Source organism: Ipomoea nil, unplaced genomic scaffold, assembly GCF_001879475.1.
Source record: "Ipomoea nil cultivar Tokyo-kokei standard unplaced genomic scaffold, Asagao_1.1 scaffold0317, whole genome shotgun sequence".
Taxonomy (NCBI): domain Eukaryota; kingdom Viridiplantae; phylum Streptophyta; class Magnoliopsida; order Solanales; family Convolvulaceae; genus Ipomoea; species Ipomoea nil.
The window spans coordinates 5,540,430-5,561,783 of NW_017616745.1; the positions used below are offsets into that span (position 1 = coordinate 5,540,430).

A 21,354-nucleotide genomic window follows, 5' to 3' on the forward strand; every position below is an offset into this window, starting at 1 on the left:
ATTCTTGTCCATTTATGCCTAGTTTGGAAGGTACATAGTAGGAGAATGAAAGGAAATATAATATATTTAATCACATCATATACAGAAGGCAGTAGCATAAAAAAGAAACCGTGTATAGGCCTCTCAGTAAATCAAAAATCAAAAATCAAAAATCAAAAAGAGGAAAGCAATAGAAAGAAAAAGAGGAAAACAATATAAATATCAACCAATAATAATTTAACCCACCGAATATGACACTACTTTCCTACATCCCTACTGGCTACTGCAGTCCTTATACAGACTCTTCTTTGTGCAAATTGAAATCGCCGTGTGTGTATCCTGGATGGTTTTAGCACCAGTTGACAATGATCATTATCTAGCAGTCACCTGAGTGATGGTAAAGGGAACAGAGCTCATCGGTCGACTTGTTGACGTTTCAGATAAGTTCTGTTTTGATGGAGAGCCAACCCTGTCAGAATCTTGAAAGAAACCGGGTGGTGTCAGTTCCTTCTCATTTAGCCGAATGTCTTTGGAGAGCATGTCGATGACCTGGCTCATCATCGGTCTACGACTTGCATTTGCTTGGGTGCAGAAAAGTGCAACCTTCATATACTTCAAGACTTCCTTCTCGGGGTACTGACCCAGTTCGGAGTCCACCAACTCCAACAAATTGCCTCCTTCATACAGCTCCCATGCCTGGGGTATGGAACGTTTTGTTAGCTTTTAAAACCAGCAAGAAAGAAGCTTCAAACCCAGTGATCAATGATTTCAGGTTCCCGCCAGTTGGTGCCCAAAAGAAAGGCACCAAACAATCTTGTACATAGATGCAAATGGGGAAAAATTATTCTGTATACTTGGAGAAAAATGATTTTTTTTTTTTACTCCAGGAGCGTATAACACCAAACAATCTACTTTTGTTAAACTTCCATGGGGTCCCTTTGAAATTGGACTGCCAGTAGATTGTGTTGTGTTCATTGCTCATGGAGTAAAATATTCTTACTCCAGAAGCACACCAGAATTTCTAGCAAATGAGATACACAAATATTCCATATAGTATTTAAAGAATGGCTAAGGATTTTAGGAATAAAAAAGAGGTGAGCCAAATACTTCATTAGAAAAGTGGAAAGAACTAGTCTACTTCTTTAGCAAATACAGATTACTAACAGATTTGGTTATGATGGCATATAATTAGGATTGAGGCTTATATTTGCAATCGAATAGTGAGCAAACCCAGTGAAGGCCTGTTAACAAGTATGGAGGCAAGATTAAAGATATATACGGGCAAATATACTGCTTTGAAGAACAATTACCATTTATTTGTATGCGGAAGAAATTATTAGACTTAGAGTCAAGACTAGAATGCAACAGATTGATAATTGATAAGTTCTCACCCACCCGTTCCAAAAGTAATTTCTGTTGTCCTCCCCAGCTAATACTTGAACTGCTCCTTGCACTTATAACTTCAAGTATTAGGACGCCAAAGCTGTAGACATCAGCCTTTAATGTCAATTGACCGCCTATTACATATTCAGGTGCCAGGTAACCACTGCTTGTAATAAAGACAAGGGGTACATGTAAGAATAACATGCTTTCAGTTAAGCCTAAGATGTAGTTCAAATTTTATAACTCGCTCATTTCAAAGGCATTTATCAATTCTCTGACAATTAACAAAAGCGAGAAGTATTAAGCATTCGTGGCAGGAAAAACAACTATATTTTAACTGCAAAGTAAAAGAGAGACATACGTTGTTCCTGCTATTTTGGTACTGATGTGGGTTATATTCTCTGGGAAAAGTTTAGCCAACCCGAAATCTCCTATCTTTGGTTTATAATCCTTGTCAAGCAGTATATTACTGGCTTTAATGTCCCTGTGTACTATATGTGGTACTAAGTTTTCATGAAGATAAGCTAGACCCTTGGCAGTTCCTATGCAAATAGCAGCTCTTGTTCTCCAATCCAAGTTAGCATCTCTCCTTTGACCTGCAAACATAAGTAGTATATTAAGAGTTTCACTAGATAATATGAATTTGATTTGATAGAATTTATTATCTCCACTACAAACTTACCAAATAATGCTCGATCAAGGCTCCTATTCTCTAAATATTCATAGACCAAGAGCCGATTATCACCATGAACACAGCACCCAATTAACTCGACCAGATTAGGATGTTTTACATTTGATATAGTTTCAATCTCTGTCAAAAACTCACGGATTCCTTGTCTTGATTCGGCAGAGAGTGCTTTCACTGCAACTTGTAAACCATGTAGGGTTCCCTATGAAATTGCATTCGGGTTGATAATTAGAGACATGCATATAAATTGCACATGCAGAGTCTTGATATGTCATATAAGCCAAACGTTTAGAAAACATTCAACGGGACAAAAGCAATGTTATTAGCTAATACTTTTTTTAAACTGTGAAAATTATAGAGTCTGGCATGTGCAATGCAGGACTAATCCAAAGAAGAAGAGAATAGTCACAACAGAAAGTAGTAATACCTTGTAAACAGTCCCAAAACCTCCTCTTCCAATCTTATTAACTTGACTGAAGTTGTCTGTTGCTTCTCTTAACTCGGTGTATGAGAAATTTGTTGTTGTTCCAACAGAGTGACCTAGGCAGATAAAGGTAAGTGAAGATTTAAGATACAGCACATTAGGGTTAAAAAGTATTCCAACAAATGCAAGAACAAATCCTGCAACTGCTGGAATATAATTATTCTTCAATGCATCAAAGGCATCCATCTGCATTACAATCAACCTTTTACAGGTTCAGGATAAATAGGAAATACACCCAATTTGAACCCCATGGGATTAGCCTGGAACCCTAGTGTAGTCAATTACGAGGCAACTGAACAATAATTGTCGAACTTTTGAAGGATCTTAAGCACTCACCCCCAGTATCACGAGCTCCATGATGAGAACAATTATTACTACTCCTTCTACGGCGCACACTTGATCCACCAAAACAGCAACTCATGTCAATACGCTTTATATAGCAGAAATTCAGCAATCGCAATTATTGATCACGGAGTACATTCTCAGCTCCTCCGCTTCCCTGCCTCCCATGCAGACACAACAGAAACCATTCAAACATCAAAATCAACCGCTAGAAAAGAAAGGTCACGAAAACTTGAAACCTCACGCCATCTTAGCTTCAAATGGCACTTAATATCTCACCAATCACCATACAGTCATACAACACATAATTTAACTCAAAATTCACACCTGGATTCATTAAAACGCACTTGAGTTTCAGCTATATATATCCAAATCCAAGCAGCTAACTCAGCTAAGGCGTATTCCAAGCATATAACAAAAACAAATACACTACGAAAGCCAACCGTACCGAGCTCCTCGATTGATCGATCAGGAAGAGATTTCGAAATTACACGAAAGTGACATAATAAGGTCGATAGCGTTTCATCACATACCTGATCGGAGTTGAGAAATGCAGAAGCTAAAACCTCAGCATTTCGAGGCGGTGAGGAGACGCGATTGAGCTGAATTGTCCGAGGAAGTGAAGTATGGTATAGACTTGCACGAAGAAAACGGAGGAAAAGACTGAAGAGAGAAAACGGCTGGTGTGAAAACTCTTGGGGTTCGATCGGTGCCGAGTCAACTAATGGCCTCAGGAGTCATTAGCTGGCTTTTGATTTAACTGACGGATGAGCGTGTTAGCGTTTACGTTTCAACAGATAAAAATGGAAATGTGTTGGTTCGATGAACGAGCGGTCTTTTGCGACGGAAAACGACGTCTGCTTCTCTCCGTCTACTCTCACCTTCTTTTCTTTTAACTTATTAGAACTCCATTCCGACTATTAGGTGGGGTTTAGGTCTTGTTGTGTAATTAGAAGTATCATAGTACTCCGTATTATGTTGTGGAGCATCCTAATAGAGACATTTTGCTTAATTTTTGTAAGTGGGAATCTGAAAGAGGAAGTGGGAAGAGAGAATAAATTTAATTTCTACATAGAGATCTTGATTTTTGTAATTTCACCGCAATCAGTAAAACTCGTGAACATTATTTGTATTAGGCGCGTCCAGCCGAACGCATGGACGGAACTACTATGAAAGCAGTGGGGGCAGTTGTCCCCACTCCCTTACCCTACCCCTTATTTATATATATAGAGTTAGGTTCATATGAGAACACCTCTTCAAGTGAGAACGTGGGAACAAATCTTAGCCATCCAAGCTTTAATCTTAACGGTGTTGATGAATTAGTTATTGCCGCTTATATGTTATGCGTTTAGGGGTTTTTGTGTAATTTAAATTGGGTCTATCTATTTTATTAATGGTAAGCCCTGATTTAATGGTTCAGTATTATTTCTTTCCCTTCACGATTTGTCTATTTGTCTTCCCAAGCACGCGTTTTTTTTTTTGTATTCATTATTTGGCTTTGGTGTTTGCAATTATTCTTCTTCCGGTGGAGTCTCGGTGGTTGGTTTCATTTTCGCATCATATTTTGGGACCCAGTATGTTGTGTTTCCAGGGGAGATTTCCATGTCACATGTTGCGGTGTCATTAGTATTTTCGCTCTCACCTGCTACATATCAAAACCAATTCTTTTGATTAAACTACACTTCAAATAAGAGCGACTCACAAATAAAAAAGCAATATGCATTACAAAAAAACAAATCACAACAAAATTGCAAACTGTGAGTCGGAATACTATGTAAATATTGCTTGGTCCATCTTCTTTTATTTTAATTATACCCAAGCTCATTACTAATAGGTTGCACCCGTCGCCTTATCATGTACCACACACCAATAATACTATTTCAACTTTACCACTTCTCATTTGTTTGTAGGGGTAAACTGTGTACCCTCCACCCCAGATTGCACATTCCATATCCTCATATTGCACACTCTCTCCCTAATTATTACTACAGCAATACTGCTCGTTCCGTCTTCTTCTCTTTTTATTATACTATAACTCATTTATTTTAGGTTGCACATGTCGCATTATCATGTACCACACACCAATAATTGTATTTCAACTCTACCACTTTCTTATTTGTTGTTAGGCTTATACCGTCTCCCATCAACATCGATTGCACAGGCCATATCATACCGTTGCTCACACCGCCCCTCAGGTATACTACGTCAATTCTGGTCGTCTCTTTTTCATCTATTTTTATTAAACCCTACCTCCTTACCAACAGGTTGCACCCGCACATTATCACTCTGCACACACCAATAATACTACAAACACTTGACCACTTCTCATTTCTGTTAGTGTTATACTGTATACCATCACCCCCTGAATGCACAAGCTGTCTCGGCTAGTTGCAAACACCATCCCACACGAATACTCCATATACACTTAGCGTTCCGTTTTCTTATTCCCTCTTATACCCCAACCCATTTCGAACTTGTTGCACACAACCTTTTATCGTTTAGCACAGACCATTAACATTACAAACATTATACCACTTCTCATTATACCCCAACCCATTTCGAACTAGTTGCACACATCCTTTTGTCATTCTGCACACACCATCACACAACAATACAACTACAAACACACAACTACCGCACTCATAAAATCATAAAACTAACTTACATGTGTCGTCGGTCGCAAACGGAGGAGAAGAATCCATTACTACTGTGTTCTTGCTGCTCAACGCCGGTATATTGCGTGATTAATATCAATCATCCGTTTATATACTATTTTTACGATCATAATTATATGGAAATATTATTAAATGCGATTTCGACCATATACTGCGATTATTGCTACATTACTAATTTGCCCTCTATAATTATTTCATTATATTCTATTCTATGTTTATTACTCAATCATGACCATTAGATTATATTTCACGGATGCACAGAATGTGTTCTTACGTTCTCACCTAAACTCATGTTCTCACTGGAACCCTACCCTATATATATATATATATATATATATATATATATATATATATATATATATATATATATATATATATTCATATATAGAATTAAAGGTTATATAAAATATATATTTACGTTTAAAATGTTAATAGTTTAAGTAACTCAGTTGGTAGAACTTCAAATTTGGTCAAATCTCATTAACAACCCTTTTTATTATCTTCAGTGGTTTATTTTATCTCTTTCATTCCTTTCTAAGATAAATTAAATATTTTTGTAGTCTACTTTTATGAATCATTTATTAATTAACAAATTAAATGCTCTTTTAGTCTAATTTTTAATAATTATTTAATTAATGTAGTATACAAGTTTATATTATACTTCATTGTATTCGAATTAATTTAGAAAAATTTAAAGCTGATTTAACTATAAAAAATTAAAATTAAAAAGTATTTATGAATATAGTGTTATTCAAATTATTTTATCTAATTGATTATGTTTTATATTTGGTCATAAATATTTTTACATTTTCACTTCACTTAAGTATATTTTTGGCTCCGACTCTAATTATCGTGTAATCTATCAAAAATATTTTATTGTAATATTATAATATATTTTGTAGTTTAACCTTATTATGATTGTTTGATATTTTGTAATTGACATTTCTATCGTCATTTAAATTTCGCTCCACTCAAATAATTTTCTAGCTCCATCCCTGGCCGGACACGTTATCCTGACACTTTTCTCTTTCAAAAAAAATAAATTTTTTTTCAATTAGTTTTCCTTTTTTTTTTTCCCCTCCCCTTTCATCTTCTCTTTCCTAGTCAAACATGCAAACACTCCTCAAAAATTACAACTATTGGAGATGCTCTTACTTCAAGAATGATTTTATATTCTCATACCTAAAAGTTATGAGTTTGATTACTATTAACATTTTAGTCGAACTTCCTGGTATAATTACCTTTCCAAACATGTATATTATTAGTGTGGTTTTCTTCTCACGTGTGACGTGTAGACTATTATATAGTAACGAGTTTATCTGGGGAACATCCTTGAGTAATCTCATATAGTAGTTGCAATTTTTCTCACTATAAAAAAAATAATTATAAAATTTATTTTATGACAACACTTTTAAAATCTCATTTGAATTTCTAAATAATATGAGATTTTTGAGAAAAAAATACTTCTAATCTCTCAATTTTTGTGATACTTTTACGTATGATTGTCAACTTTCATTTTTAAAATTGAAATAATGCTTAAATAGATTACCGAACTACAAGTAAAAATGTAATTGGGTTATCAAACTCAAAATGTAAATAAATAAAAAGAAAAACATTTCAAAATTATGCAGTTAAACTAAAATTTACGTGTTCATCCAGTTACCGCTGACGTGTTGATCATTATTTTAAATTTATTTTAGTGAAGTCTTCGTCTCCGCCAGAGACGAAGGCCGAGAGAGGAGAGATTTTTTTTTTATTTTTTAATACTATTGATTTTATTACAATGCAGTATCTGTTCATAACTACTTTCTCAACTTATTGAAGCACAAAAAATAATTTTTAAATATGATGATCGATACGTTAGCTATAATTGAAGGACCATGTCAAGTTTGTTTTAATTACATGATTTTGGAATATTTAGGAATCAATTGCAATTTTTTAATTGAATGAACCGATTGTAATTGAATATACTTTGATAGCCTATTTGAACATTATTCCTTTAAAATTATATCATATTTGGTCATTTCGGTTTCTTTTTTAGTCGGAAATCTTTTGAAATTGCCATGTGCACAACATGTGATTGAATAATAATAATAGCAATACTCTCTTATTTATTTGTGATCCATAATTGATAGATTTTACTGAATAAATCCAAGATTTAAATTCTTGATCTTTCAAATTTAAAATCATAACCAAAATTTTTATCAATTAAATGGAAGTATTGAGTATCACAAAATACACATACAATGGAAAGAAAAAAGATAAGAAAAATACAAAAATATAGATATAATTACACTTACAATATCAACAAAAAGAATTAAATTTAAACCTTTAAAAGCGATATTTTAAGAAGTTGTAAATTTGAATGAGAATAATAATGACGTGTTTTTAGTGCGTATCAGAACTTTGACAATATCTCCAATTGAATTGGTCTGTCAATTGACTAGATAATCACAAAATTTTAAGATTGACCTTCTTGGGTTGACCGATCAACTGTGAACAACATATATTAATTTACCTTATTGTGATTCCTTGTTAGCTAAGATTACAATGTAAATTTTACTCAAAAACATATGAAGTAATCACTGAGGTTTTTCACGTAAATTATAAAAAAAAAAAAAAAAAAAAAAACAATCAAATCATAAGGATGATATGTAGTTTCATATGCAATGCGTAAACATGATGAAAAAGGTCAATTCTAATTATGAGATGATAACAAGAAAAAGTCATATGAAAGTTTCCTAGTCTAGTTTGAGTTAGATGGAGTTGTTGGAAAACACACATACATATGCAATAATGTTTGACATTTTACTTTTTAATATTAAATTTCAAAATGTTTCTTTTTTTCCATTTTCTCACCCAATGTTTTGTAAGGCATGCATTTTTCCATTGATTATTTATTTATTCTTTGTGGATTTATTCAACGCATCAAATTTCCAAAAGAGTGGATGGAATGCTGTATGCCACAACTGTCCCGGACCGCCAATATATGATTCACAAATCAATCTTCAATAGATATATAATATATAAATATGTAATAAGTGTGAATTAGGTGCAGGTCAATGCATATTTTAATAAATTTTACATTTTCAAAAAAAAATAAAAAAATCTTGCAATACATAATAAATTTGAGTCAACTAGATTAAAAAAAAAAAATCATGTCCGAATTTCTCATGTTACTAAGAGATCTCAATTGATGATTTTATAGGAATGGATCCATCATAATTCATAAACTGAGTATGGATACACGAAATGGGAGTAGAAAAATAATATTAATATTGCCCAAGGCACTAGACTCAAAAGAATATATATATATATATATATATATATATATATATATATATATATATATATATATATATATATATATATATAAGAGTTAATTCTATTTTTGGTCCTAAATTTATAGATAATAGTACACTTTTAGTCTATTTCTATCAGAACATTTCTTTTTGGTCCTAGTATTATTGTGACATGATCAATTTTGGTCTTCTATAAAAAAAAAAATCGTTGAAATTTCATTAAATACAAGGGCATTTTGCTTTTTAATTATGAATTTTTTCAAAAAATAAACATAAAAATATAACGGGTCAACGCACTTTGTATTAAAACGATCAAAATATCTTTCAATTTAGTGAAATTTCAACGATTTTGTTGATAGAGGACCAAAATTGGTCATGTCATAATAATGCTAGGACCAAAAGGGGATGTTATGATAAAAATGACTAAAAGTGGACTGTCACATATAAATCTAGGACCAAAAATGAAATTAACTCATATACGGAGTATCAGGGACGGAGTCAGAAATTCGGTTGAGGGGGGGGGGGGGGGGGGGGGGGGGCGAAACAGTACAGACGGATTCAGAAAATTTATCCAGTAAAGACAAAACATTAAAACAAAAGAGATAATTTAAAAATAAATAAATAAATTACTTAAGAAATATAGTTGTAAATATTGTTGGATATGGACGAAAAATAAAACACATCGAAACTTTATAAAAATATTCATAACAAAATATTAAACATAATTAATTTGATAAAATAATTTGAATAGAAAACACATTATAAATTACACATCTTATTATTAATATAAAAGAATGTTATATATATATATATATATATATATATATATATATATATATATATATATATATATATATATATATAGAATTACATTCAGATAAAAACACCCCTTAAAATAAAAACGTATGGATTCGTTGAGGCCGTTGGATGCGAGGGTTGGGCGGTTGCGATTTGTGTGCGGATTAGGGACTATTTGTTTCCTTAGTTCAGTTTGTATTTTTAGGTGTGGGGTATTTGTGGTATTTTACCTTTTAATTTACCTAGTCTCTCTGTGTGTCTGTATCACGCGTCCGATTTATTTGCACTCCATTCCCCTCTCTCTCTCTCTCTCCATTCGCATATTGTTGTAGTGTCGCCGTTCGTGCCTCGCGTCTGGTGGTCGTCATTCTCTCGTGTTTCTCCACGTAGCAATGGTCGTCGGTGGTAATCGCAATACAGCCAAGCGTCAGGGATCTATAGAGACCTTTACAATTTTGTTTAGGTCTCTATAGCTTTGTTTCTATGTGTTCACGGGTCTGGGTTGCCGGGGTGTGACCGGAATTACATCCGATCGTCTTCATCAACACCTTCTCTATATTCAGGCATCTAATTTTAAGGTTTTCTCATTGTTGGGCATGAGTTGGATTTTATTGTTTTATTTTTATTTTGCATATCTGCTAGGTTCTTGTGTTTTTTTAATCAGTTTTTAGTGAATTCATAAATAAAGCTAATATTTTTTTTATTTCATTTACTCGTAATAATTTTAAATTTCAAGGTATATATTCTTGTAGGAATATCTATCAGGCATGCACTTCTGCTATTATATTGTTTTGCCTGAGTTGTTGTCCAGTATGTTGGCATTATTTTGTTTAATTTCGTTATGTTCTTTATCTGTTCGTGCAGGGGTTGTTATTTTTTGGTTTACATTTTGGGTGCTCTAGCTTTGTTACTGCCTGGGGCACGATTAGCTATGTTTTGGGGTGTTATTTCTGTGGATGGAGATACGATTGTTTAAGTGTGTGTATGCGAGTAACAGTGTGTGCATTATTATTGTTTCTCGAATTTGGATTTTTCACTATTTTTGCTATTATGTTGCCGTAAATTGGGGTTTTTGTGCGTCATATACGTGTGTGCATATTTTGATCTAGGTGTGTGCTCATTCTTTACTCTAACTATTCGTTGTCGAATTCTCAATGTAACCATTTAACAGAGTTAGTACTACGCACACGTTTGCAACCTGTAGCACACACATACCCCTTTGGCCCTTTCATAACACACCATCCACGGTAATGTAAAATACACGCACAGAATTAAACAATATTAATTGGTTATAATGAGACTTTGCCTCTGTATTGTCTCAATTTCATGGTATTAAACGCCAGTGCACAGTCTTTGCTATTACCGTGCACACACCCAACTCAATAGGTAGCCATGTTTGTAGTCATTTACTGCTGTAATTTTCAATGTTGTGGGCTCTAGGTAGGTGTGTGCATGCTCTAGATGTGTATGTGTGCTTGGGTGTATGTTATTGTTCTGGTTTTTTCAGGGTGGAAGTCCAAGGTTTTGCGGTGTGATGATGAGGTGCCCCCGATGTTGAGGTGACCCCTGATGATGGGTCAACGTGGGAAGAGGCTCAAAAGCAACATAGAGAAATCAACCAGGAAGAAGGTGGAAAAAAAAAAGGAAATGATGTGTGCAACATGGGATCTGCCGGTCCGTGACAGCCGCAACTGTCTAGACAAAATAGCACCACCTGGAGATTAGAATACGCTTCATAAAATAGCATTCATGTAATATTCTGATTTATAAGCTTTAAGAATAGTATTTTAAGACCACATATTGTTTACCAAACTATATACTACATGAATAATTACATAGACACAATTATCCAGTCTAATAAAATAGGAACACTTTTACTGTGTAATATAGCTAGTTGGTATGACGTGTACACATTATACCAATCCACAAGCACACACTATACCAATAAGCGTGCACACATCTTTAGATTGGGTGTAATTGTACTAGTGTTGGCGAAAATAAATGGGATAGTAATGTGACGAATATGAATAATTGCAGTATGAATGTCGTGCACACAGTACCGGGGGAAAGGAACATGAGCTCCCTTAAAAATAAGCCGTGTGCATGTTGGCAGGAAAAAGTGTGCATGAACAACATAAGGGTGTGCACATAAAACATCCAACACATAAATCACACACACACAAAAAAAATCATGTAAACACATGGATTCAAAGATTAGATAACAACAGAAAAGCATACCATGTCAACTTTCCTAATATTCTAATATAGCGTCAACCGACATTCCATCATCAACCTTTCACGGAACCAACTAACCCTATTGTCACGGAAGTGGGAAATATCCACAACAGTATTAAATTAATAAGAAATAAACCAAAACACAAAGCCAAGAAAACATTTTAAAAACCGGCAATCCCATGAAAAGAAACATAAAAAGTATAAATGAAGAAGGAATTAAAGAAAACAAAGAGTGATGGGTAATTAGGTATAAAGAAGCATGCACAGTTCTAGGTACATTGGCGCACACACCAACATTCAGCAAACACACCTATAAACTCAAAAAAAATCCATGAAAAAGCATTTGGACACAACTGGCCGCAAATGCGCACACTGATTCTCAAGGGTGAGAGTGCGGAGTGCCTGCACAAATGAATTCCGGCGGACGGAGTGTGTGCGTCAACGCATAGGTAGTTCAATCCTACCATACTAATACTTCTTCAATTATGGTCTAATATCCATAGGTAATATTGTCCGTATTTAGCCTCTTATTGTTTTGTCATAATTACCCTTTCTAATACTAATTTAACACTAATCCAGTTTCTTTAATTTATTAATTTCCTTTGATCTAATCCGTTAATCTACTCAAATCCTATGGCCCATATTTGTCCACACGTTTATATTTTAAGGGTGTTTGTATGTGAATGCAACCCTATATATATATATATATATATATATATATATATATATATATATATATATATATATATATATATATATATATATATATATATGCGTGCGTGCGCGTGTGCGTGTGCGCGTTTTTAAAAAAGCTATTAAAAACGTGACTGTGTTGAAGTTATAAGGCAATGAATAAAAAGAATTGTAAAACTATGTTAATGCTAAGATTTGGACCCTTAACCTCACTATTACTAAATATGTATTCTACCACCTAATCTAATTCATTTTTTATTATGATTTTATAGTTTTTTTTATACTAATACTAAAACCTGTACTATATATACATATATACATACAAAGACTATATATGGGGTGGAAGTGGGTAGCTGCCCCCCCTTTGGCTCCGTCCCTGTGGAGTATATATAATAACCCGAGATAAAGGCCCAATAGATAAATACACCGTAAATAGTAGAGTTTAATTAATAAGTTAGAAATAATAAGTGGCATGAAGTGACTCTCCCAATTGGGAGGTCATGGGTTCGAGCCTCAGTGGAGGCGGTATTGATTAACAGATACTACATGTAACAGGGTCAATAGTACTTAAAAAAAAATAGTATTTTACTAATGGAGAATTAAACCCAGGTATTTAGGTTGGAAGTTAGACAAAACACCAACAGGCTATAAGTGTTGTCATTAATGATACCCAAAAGGGAGCAGGATGACCATTTTATAGTGTTGAAACCCCCTCCCTTACTTTCTAGGTCTAGGTGTATGATGCGTATATGTTCTTCACTTCTCCACTCACGTGTCTTGTGCCTTGTGCCTTGTGCCCAAGTTTTCATCACTTCATCTCTCCTTCTCTACCACCTTAAGTCATTTACCTTTATCGCCATGCCCGCTGGCAAAGCCATGTTTGGGGGAGTTCGATGGGATTCCACTCCCCGCCTGGCCAGGGCCGGCCTCGGCCCCCCTTTAGGTGGCGGACATGTCTTCCTCCTCCTCTCCCCCTATGTTTTTTAGCCTCTCTTGTAGGGGTGTGCAAACTTCGGATAATTTTCGGTTAACCGACCGAACCGACAAATTTCGGTTAACCGTTTTCGAACCGAACTTTTTCGGTTCGGTTAATGGTTAAAGAAATTTTAAAACTTCGGTTAACGGTTAATTCGGTTCGAAAGGTCGGTTAACCGAATTAACCGAACGGTTAACCGAAGTTTGTAATATATATATAAATAATAATATAAATATAAATACTAATTTGAAGTTATGGATGTTTGGAGTTTATAATTAATGTTTTTGTATATTTTGTTATGAATTTATTATAATATGTATTTTATTTTAATTGGATTTATTATTTTAGGTGTTATTTTTAGAATTTTAAATTTTAACTTTAAAAAGTTCGGTTAATCGGTTAACCGACCGATTAACCGAAAAAAATTTCGGTTCGGTGAATTCGGTAGAGAAAACTTCGGTTCGGTTAACGGTTAAAAGAAAAAAAACTTCGGTTAATTCGGTTCGGTTAAAACGGTTCGGTTAACCGAACGGTTAACCGATTGAACACCCCTACTCTCTTGCTTCCTTATCTCTGTTAAGTCCAACAAGACTTTATACGCATTAAATAAAAGAAATAATTGGTAGTTTAATTAGTGAAAGATCTACAAGGAATTAATCATATGTAATTAGAGGCTAATTGACTAAATATTAGTATAAGGGGTTTTCAAAAAAAGTATTAGTATAAGGAAATTGTTGGAAAAAATAGCTTAAAATGACATAAAATGACATATTAAATGGCTATTTTTTGGTACAATTATCAGTGGGGTCCACTTCCGATTTAGGTCGGGTCAAAGTGGATTCGGATTCTTCGTAGTAAGACGAAGAGATTGATATATTGTACGTTCAAAACGAATAATGGGTGAATGAGAAATTGATTCTCAAAGTAGACCCATTTGAGTTGGGAAATGAAGGGAAAAGCTAGTGAGCTTTGTCCCACATTGGTTCGGAAAGAGGATTTGCCCCCCTTAGCTAGATCCACGATGGAATCTGAGCTGATAGCCTTGGACAAATGTTGCGAAGAGGTTGAATGGCTACGCCATTTTTTAGAGGATATTCCTAATTGGGAAATACTTGTACTTCCAATGTGTGTGCATTGTGATAGTCAAGCCGCAATTGGAAGAGTACAGAATCATATGTATAATGGTAAGTCTAGACATGTGCGTTGTAGACATAATACCATTAGACAACTTCTCACAACTGGTGATGTCTCGATTGACTACGTAAAGTCAAAAGACAATATAGCGGATCCGCTAACCAAAGGGTAATGTAGAGTAGTTGTGGAGAAGTTGAGACGAGGAATGAGTCTAAAGCCCTTGGTATAAAGTTCTATAGTGGACACCCAACCTAGCTGGCACCTAGGCCATAGAGAAATATATTATTATTCTAATCTTTAGCTATTTTTCTTGGAGCCATCACACGCTCAAAGTGTGAAATTGGAGTTTGCCGTGACTCGAATACAGATTGGAGCCAAAAGCCTGCTCGAAAGATTTTTTTCGTTGCGTACTAAATTTCAGTACGTAACGTAACATTGGTGCTTTCATTGATTCCATTGGTAGAGTATCCCTTATCTTTTTATTTTTTGTTATTATTGTTATTTTATTTGTTAGCCGCATTCCTTAGAATAAAAAAAAAAAAAAAAAAAAAAGGTGAAAAAATTTGACCAAAAGAAAAAAAAAAAAGAAAAAAAAAAGACAAAGAAAGGAGAAAAGTCAAAAAAAAAAAAAGGAAAAACAATTGAAAAAATTACAGGAAAAGAAAAAGTTAATTTTATTTATATTATTATGGTAAATACTACTCGATGTTTATTGATTTATGTACACCAAGTATGGTATTCAATTCATAATTTTGTATTGTATTTTGTATGAGATCTTTTCTACGAAAAAACTGTACAATATATTCATATTTTGAAGGATGAGAGTTACACCTTCCAAGCTTTGGTATGATTTGATTATATCTTGGATGCATTCATGGCTAAACAAGTTCTTCATGGTCAAAATATTTACAATGGGAGTTGTGTTTTAGACATTAAATATCCTGATTTAGATTTATTATTATTATTATTATTATTTGCAATAGGTGGTTTTTCTTTATTGACTTTTACATGACACTTGTTGAGAGTTATGTTGAAACGATAGATATACATCACTATCATTCTTATGTTTTATATTAATTTAAAAAATGTATGGATTATATTATAACTTGGCTCCTAAAGTTTAGATAATAATTTTAAAATGAATAGGCCGGGGACTGATTGACTAAATACATGATTGGAAGTGAGAAAATGTAGGTGCTCTTATTGACTTGTAAGTGATCACATTGCACGCATAGAATAATAGCAATTTGGCACCCTAAAGGTCTTATGGTACCAAGATTATGTGGTCTAATGGTATTCGGGTTGAACTTTCATTTGGAAGGTTGTGAGTTTGAGCTTCAGTGGAATTGGTTCTTTGTGTTTCAATAGGTTGAGAAAGTATATTATGAACAGATGCTACATTGTAATAGAGTCAGTAGCATTAAAAAAAAAGGGTTAAAAATTTTATATTAGCAGTTTACTTCTTTTGCTAGGTGACAATATCTTTTATTATTAAATATAATATCTTTGATTGTATTGAGAATTATCAACACCGTAAAAAATTATTATAATTTACCAGTATAATGTAATTGTCACTTGCAATTGAGAATGGTGAAAATGCAATACTATATTTGCCATTAAACAAAAATCTAATCTAACATAAGGACATTCCCAAGAAAATAAAAAAAAAAAAACTAAAAAATAAATCTCAATTTTGTAGGCAAACAAATTGATTTGGAAGAAAGAGACAATTAGAGAGAGAAAAATTAGCATATAGTGCTAAAATTTATTAATGTACAGATTTTGAGAAAGTAAAATAAAATCAACGGATTGGACGTCGCTTCTAGTACATGAAGCGCACCTAGCAGACATGTGCTTCTTACACGCCCGCGGTGTGTGTCACTATTGCTATACGATTTTTTTTCTTTTTTTTTTCTATTTTTTTCCTTTTTTTTGTTGGCTTGACAAAAACCCAGCCCACATTTGACTTTTACTGATGAGATTCTAAGTTCGACTCCTCGTGAAAATTAACCATTAACCTTTTTAGTTTGGACAAGTTAACTATGGACAACCTAAGTTGGTTTATATTCGATCTTTTGCCAATTATAATCACAAGACACGTTTTACTTAAAATATACCTTTGAGTGGTAATTGTGAATTTTTTTATAAATCAAAGTTTGATTGAAGAAGTTGTTCTAAACAATTTATTTGTGTGTGGTGTTTTAGTCTTCGTTAGCAAAAAGGTGAAGCATAGGCCCATACCAGCAATAAACCCCCTACCCAAATATAAATAAGTAAACTTCTAGAGCAGTTTCCAATTTGCAAAACGTTTGTGGCCCATTGTCTGCTAAAAATTATACAACTAAGGCAGGCCAAAAGATTTTGATTGTTAGCGTGAGGACCATGATCGTTGAATGAAACTGTAATAAAATTTAAATGATATTTTAATATTATTATAATAAAATTAAGGAATAAGGTTCAAATTGGTCACTGAATGTAACCTGAAAATGCAATTAGGCCATTGAACGAAAAAATAAAAGTGCAATTAGGCTACTGAACACTCCAAAAATGTGCAATTTCACCTGATAGCAGGTTACCCTCAATTTTAGCAGGTTATCTGCTTATGTGGCAGCTGAGCTCGTATTTTTAATAAATTTTAATAATAACTTTTTATTAAAAAAATTTTAAAAAAAATAAAAACGAATTTATTTTATTTTTTATTTAATTTTTTCCAATTTTTTATAAAATTTATTATTAAAATTAATTATTAAAAATTATTTAAAAATTATTAAAAATGCCAACTAAGCTGCCACGTAAGCAGGTAACCTGCTAAAATTGATGGTAACCTGCTATCCGGTAAAATTGCATACGTTTGGAGAGTTCAGTGGCCTAATTGCACATTTTTTGAGTGTTCAATGGCCTAATTGTACTTTTTTTTTTTTTTTTTTCGTTCAGTGGCCTAATTGCATTTTCAGGTTACGTTCAATGACCAATTTGAACCTTATTCCTAAAATTAATGTGTGTGGAAAATGAAATTAAAAAACAGAGCACATTATTGTCAAATGAAATTATAGTATAATTAAAATGATACTTTAGTGGCATTCAAAAAAAAAATGATACTTTAGTGTTGCTATAATGAAACTAGTGTGCGTGAAAAATGAACTAAAATCCAGAATCATATTACAACATATATTGTCAAATGAACTTGAAGTGTAATTAAAATAATTCTTCAGCATTACTATAATTAAACTAGTATTTGTGGAAAATGAAAAAAAACAAAAAAAAAAAAAAAAGAAGAAGAAAGAAAGCAGAGTTCATGTAATAATGTATATTGTCAAATGAAATTGAATAAGAATTAAAATGATACTTTGATATTGTTATGATGAAGCTAGTGTGTGTGAAAAATGAAACTAAAAAACATAATAATATTGTCAAATGAAACTGAAGTGTAATTGAAATGATACATACTTCATGGTCCATATTGCTACATAGATAATGGTCCATAGTAAAATTTGCATGTCACCAAAGGGTAAATTATACAATATTTATAAGCTACTGTAGACACGGAAAATTTGAAGCCGACAAGTGAGCCAATTAAATCATTATTGAGCCCAATTTTGAGGTTAATTATTAGTCCGCAAATTATGCCCTGGAAACGTGTTCACCATGAATGGTGAACACGGGTCCAAACAATGTCGTTTTTACGGGAAAAAAATTAGTTAATGTGCTATTAACGGCGCGCGTTTGTTCAGATTATGAATTTTCTGTTATGAGATTATGAATGTACTGTACATTCATAATCTCATAACAGAAAATTCATAATCGCATAAAAGAAAAACATTTATTAAATTATGAATTTTCTGTTATGAGATTATGAATTTACAGTTATGTAATTATGAATTTTCTGTAAATTCATAATCTCATAACAGAAAGTTCATAATTTCAAAACAGAAAATTCATAATCTCATAACAGAAAATTCATAATTTCATAACAAAAAATTCATAATCTCATAAAAGAAAATTTATAATTTCATAACTGCACATTCATAAATCCATGCCTGCACATTCATAATTTATGAATGTTGAAGAAACTTGCGTGAAGAGGAAGTGAAACGGCGAAATGTGAAAATGAAGAAGAAAAGTCGCGCAGTTAAGAAAAAAAAAATTAAAAAAAAAAAATAACGGTGCACCGTTACCGTTGGGACCGTGTTCACCATCCATGGTGAACACGGTTCCATGGCATAACGATTGTTATTAGTCCAATTTAATTAATTGGGCTATGATAATTAAATTAATTTAATTAGTCCAAGTAAATATGATTTGGGCTTGACGTGTATAAACTCACTGTAACAGTATGATACAATAAAAGGCTGACTGATCTTACAACGTGACCGTGAAGCTCTTAATTACAATGTTCTTATTCATGGAAAGGCTGCCCGGAGCCACAGTCCATGACGTATGAGGCATCATCATTTTTAACTCCATTCGCTCGCTAAACCCTTTTTTTCAGCTGACTGCAAAGGTTCTCGATCGTCTCTCCCACTTCACCGGCTGCTTCGACCGTCAAAGTGCCCATAGCTACTCTTGAAGCGGTAAGATCCGATATCTCTTCTGAAGTCTTTATCTGCTTTTAAATTAATTTTACACCCCCAAAAACTAGGCCGGGGGCTCAGCCCGGGCGCTTTTACTGAAACGCCCTCCCTTCCCCCATTTTCTCTTTAAGGAGAGGATGTCCAACTCCGATAGCCAAAATAGATCCGGTCGGGACTACGCCACCGGGGATGACTCGGGCTCAAGCTCCAGCTCTTCTCGGGACACGACTAGCAGGTCATCTTGCTGCCTCGTTAGGACTCGCCCACCGGTCTAGCCGCACGTGGCAACCGGGAAGGGCTTGCAATATCGTACAACCACAAAGTTGATGGCTCTGCCGACGACCAAGATAACGACGATCGATCCGGCACCGCTACCTCACACCCGGGCGGAGATAGGACCCCTGGTCGGATTAAGTCGCCTCGAGTAATCATCATCGAGGCGTAAGGCCAGGGCAAGTCCCCTCAGACGGTTATCGACGTTCTCTATCCCGACCTGTCGCCCGCTTCCCGTGACCAGTTCGCCGAAACCCTTCGAGACCAAGGTCGGCCGTCTGCCCCTGCCCTGGCCGCGTCGGCGTCCGGGCGGAGCAGGATCTTCCTCAATAACGAGGTGGTCAGGCGGCAGCAAAGTCTCTTCTCCCGGGCGGAAGCAAAGGAGGTTTCGTCCCTTCTTAACTGGAAGGTTGCTTTCAGCACCGATCGGTCACTCGGGAATATCGTTGGCCGGACTACCGGGAAGTGGCTTGGGATCTACTACGACTCCCTGAAGGCTCCCTTGACCTTCCCGTTCAGCCCCTTCTTGCTCACGTTTCTTGAGCACTATGGGGTCCTGTTCGGGAAAATCACGCCGAACGCGCACCGTATCATCGCGTGCTTTCCGCAAATCTGTGCCCGGCATGGCCTTGCGTGCACCATGGAACTATTTGATTTCATTTACTCCGTTCGGCCGTTGGCGCCAAGATACGGGTCCGGGTTCTTGCAGGCCTAGTCACACGGCCATCTCTGCAGTATACTTCACCTCCCGGACAATCTCCCGGTTCCCCGGGAATGGGCCAGCCACTAGATCAAACAAACAACTCCGGAGGAGACCCCCGAGCTTGCAGATGCCGTGACAAAGATATCCTTCGAGTTCTACGACTACCACCTCTTTAGGACCCTAGAAGCCTTCACAGCAGCTCGTCTTGAGCCCCCCCAGATACGATTTGCCCAAGAAATACGAGCCCCAGCGGATAGCCATCACTATAGCCATACCTCCTCTCGGACCCCAGCCTGCGACCGGAGGTTTTTTTTTTTTTTTTTTTTTTTCAAAAGGCTTAGCCCGCTCAAACGATCGAAACGGCTTTGCTTACTAACCCTTTTCCTGGTTCTTCTTTTCAGGTATGAGTTTCAATAAGGGCTTCATGGCTGCACCGGCGTCCTCAAGCGGGCCTTGGCCCAAGATCACCCTCGGGGGGAAGAAGACGGCTCCCACCGGTCAGCTGTCCGCGGACTCGACTGTTTCCTTACCCCTCAACGTGACGTCAACCCAACCGGTCACCTCCGACCAGGATTTGCAAGTTGTCTGTGGCCATACCAAGAGGGGGAAGGAGAAGACGACGGACACGGAGGTCGAGGAGGTCCCTCCAAGCAAAAGAAAGCCAGCAGCTGCTCGAGAACCCGGGAGCGCTCGCTGCACGGGTGTGCCGCGATCGGGGGGAGGCTGAAGACTTCTTCTGGCACTTTCTAAAGAACCCGGTCGGTGAGGAACTGGCCTGGACCCTGGCCAAATGGGTTTTTAGCGCCGGTCAGTACTGGGGGCAGCGGGAGGATAAGGACGCCTTGGCCGCCTCGCTCAACAACGACGACTTGGCGCTGGTTTTAAGAGTCCTCCCCGACGAGGTACCTGATCCCGGTCCTAAGCCATTCGACACCCCGTCGGCCGCCGATCAACCTCCTCCCGGCGAGTCCCATTCGCAGGCGCCTCCCCAAGCGTAGGTTCCATAAACGGGAGCCCGACCCCGTGATTGTTTCGGGCTGTTTGCGTATCGCACTTTTGACTCGGGGAGCCCGGCCCCCTTTGTGCCGAGCTAAAATTTAAATTAACTTGAATTTTGT

At 35.6% G+C, this 21,354-nt stretch overlaps 1 protein-coding gene across 2 annotated transcripts; it reads right to left on the bottom strand.

The window, feature by feature from the left end:
• Positions 1-41: 41 nt before the first annotated feature.
• Positions 42-3,688, bottom strand: LOC109170658 (putative serine/threonine-protein kinase). 2 transcript variants are annotated; one of them, XM_019319860.1, is made up of 7 exons: positions 3,410-3,688; positions 2,871-3,033; positions 2,478-2,590; positions 2,045-2,252; positions 1,724-1,958; positions 1,375-1,525; positions 42-675 (listed from the first exon to the last, which is right to left on the bottom strand). In XM_019319860.1, exons 2-7 carry the CDS (start codon positions 2,953-2,955, stop codon positions 352-354), a joined length of 1,116 nt encoding a protein of 371 aa, XP_019175405.1. In that variant the 5' UTR covers positions 2,956-3,033; positions 3,410-3,688; the 3' UTR covers positions 42-351. The 2 variants fall into 2 exon arrangements, with proteins under 2 accessions (XP_019175405.1, XP_019175413.1); XM_019319868.1 differs by lacking the exon at positions 3,410-3,688 and adding an exon at positions 3,325-3,344.
• Between the last annotated feature and the right edge of the window lie 17,666 nt (positions 3,689-21,354).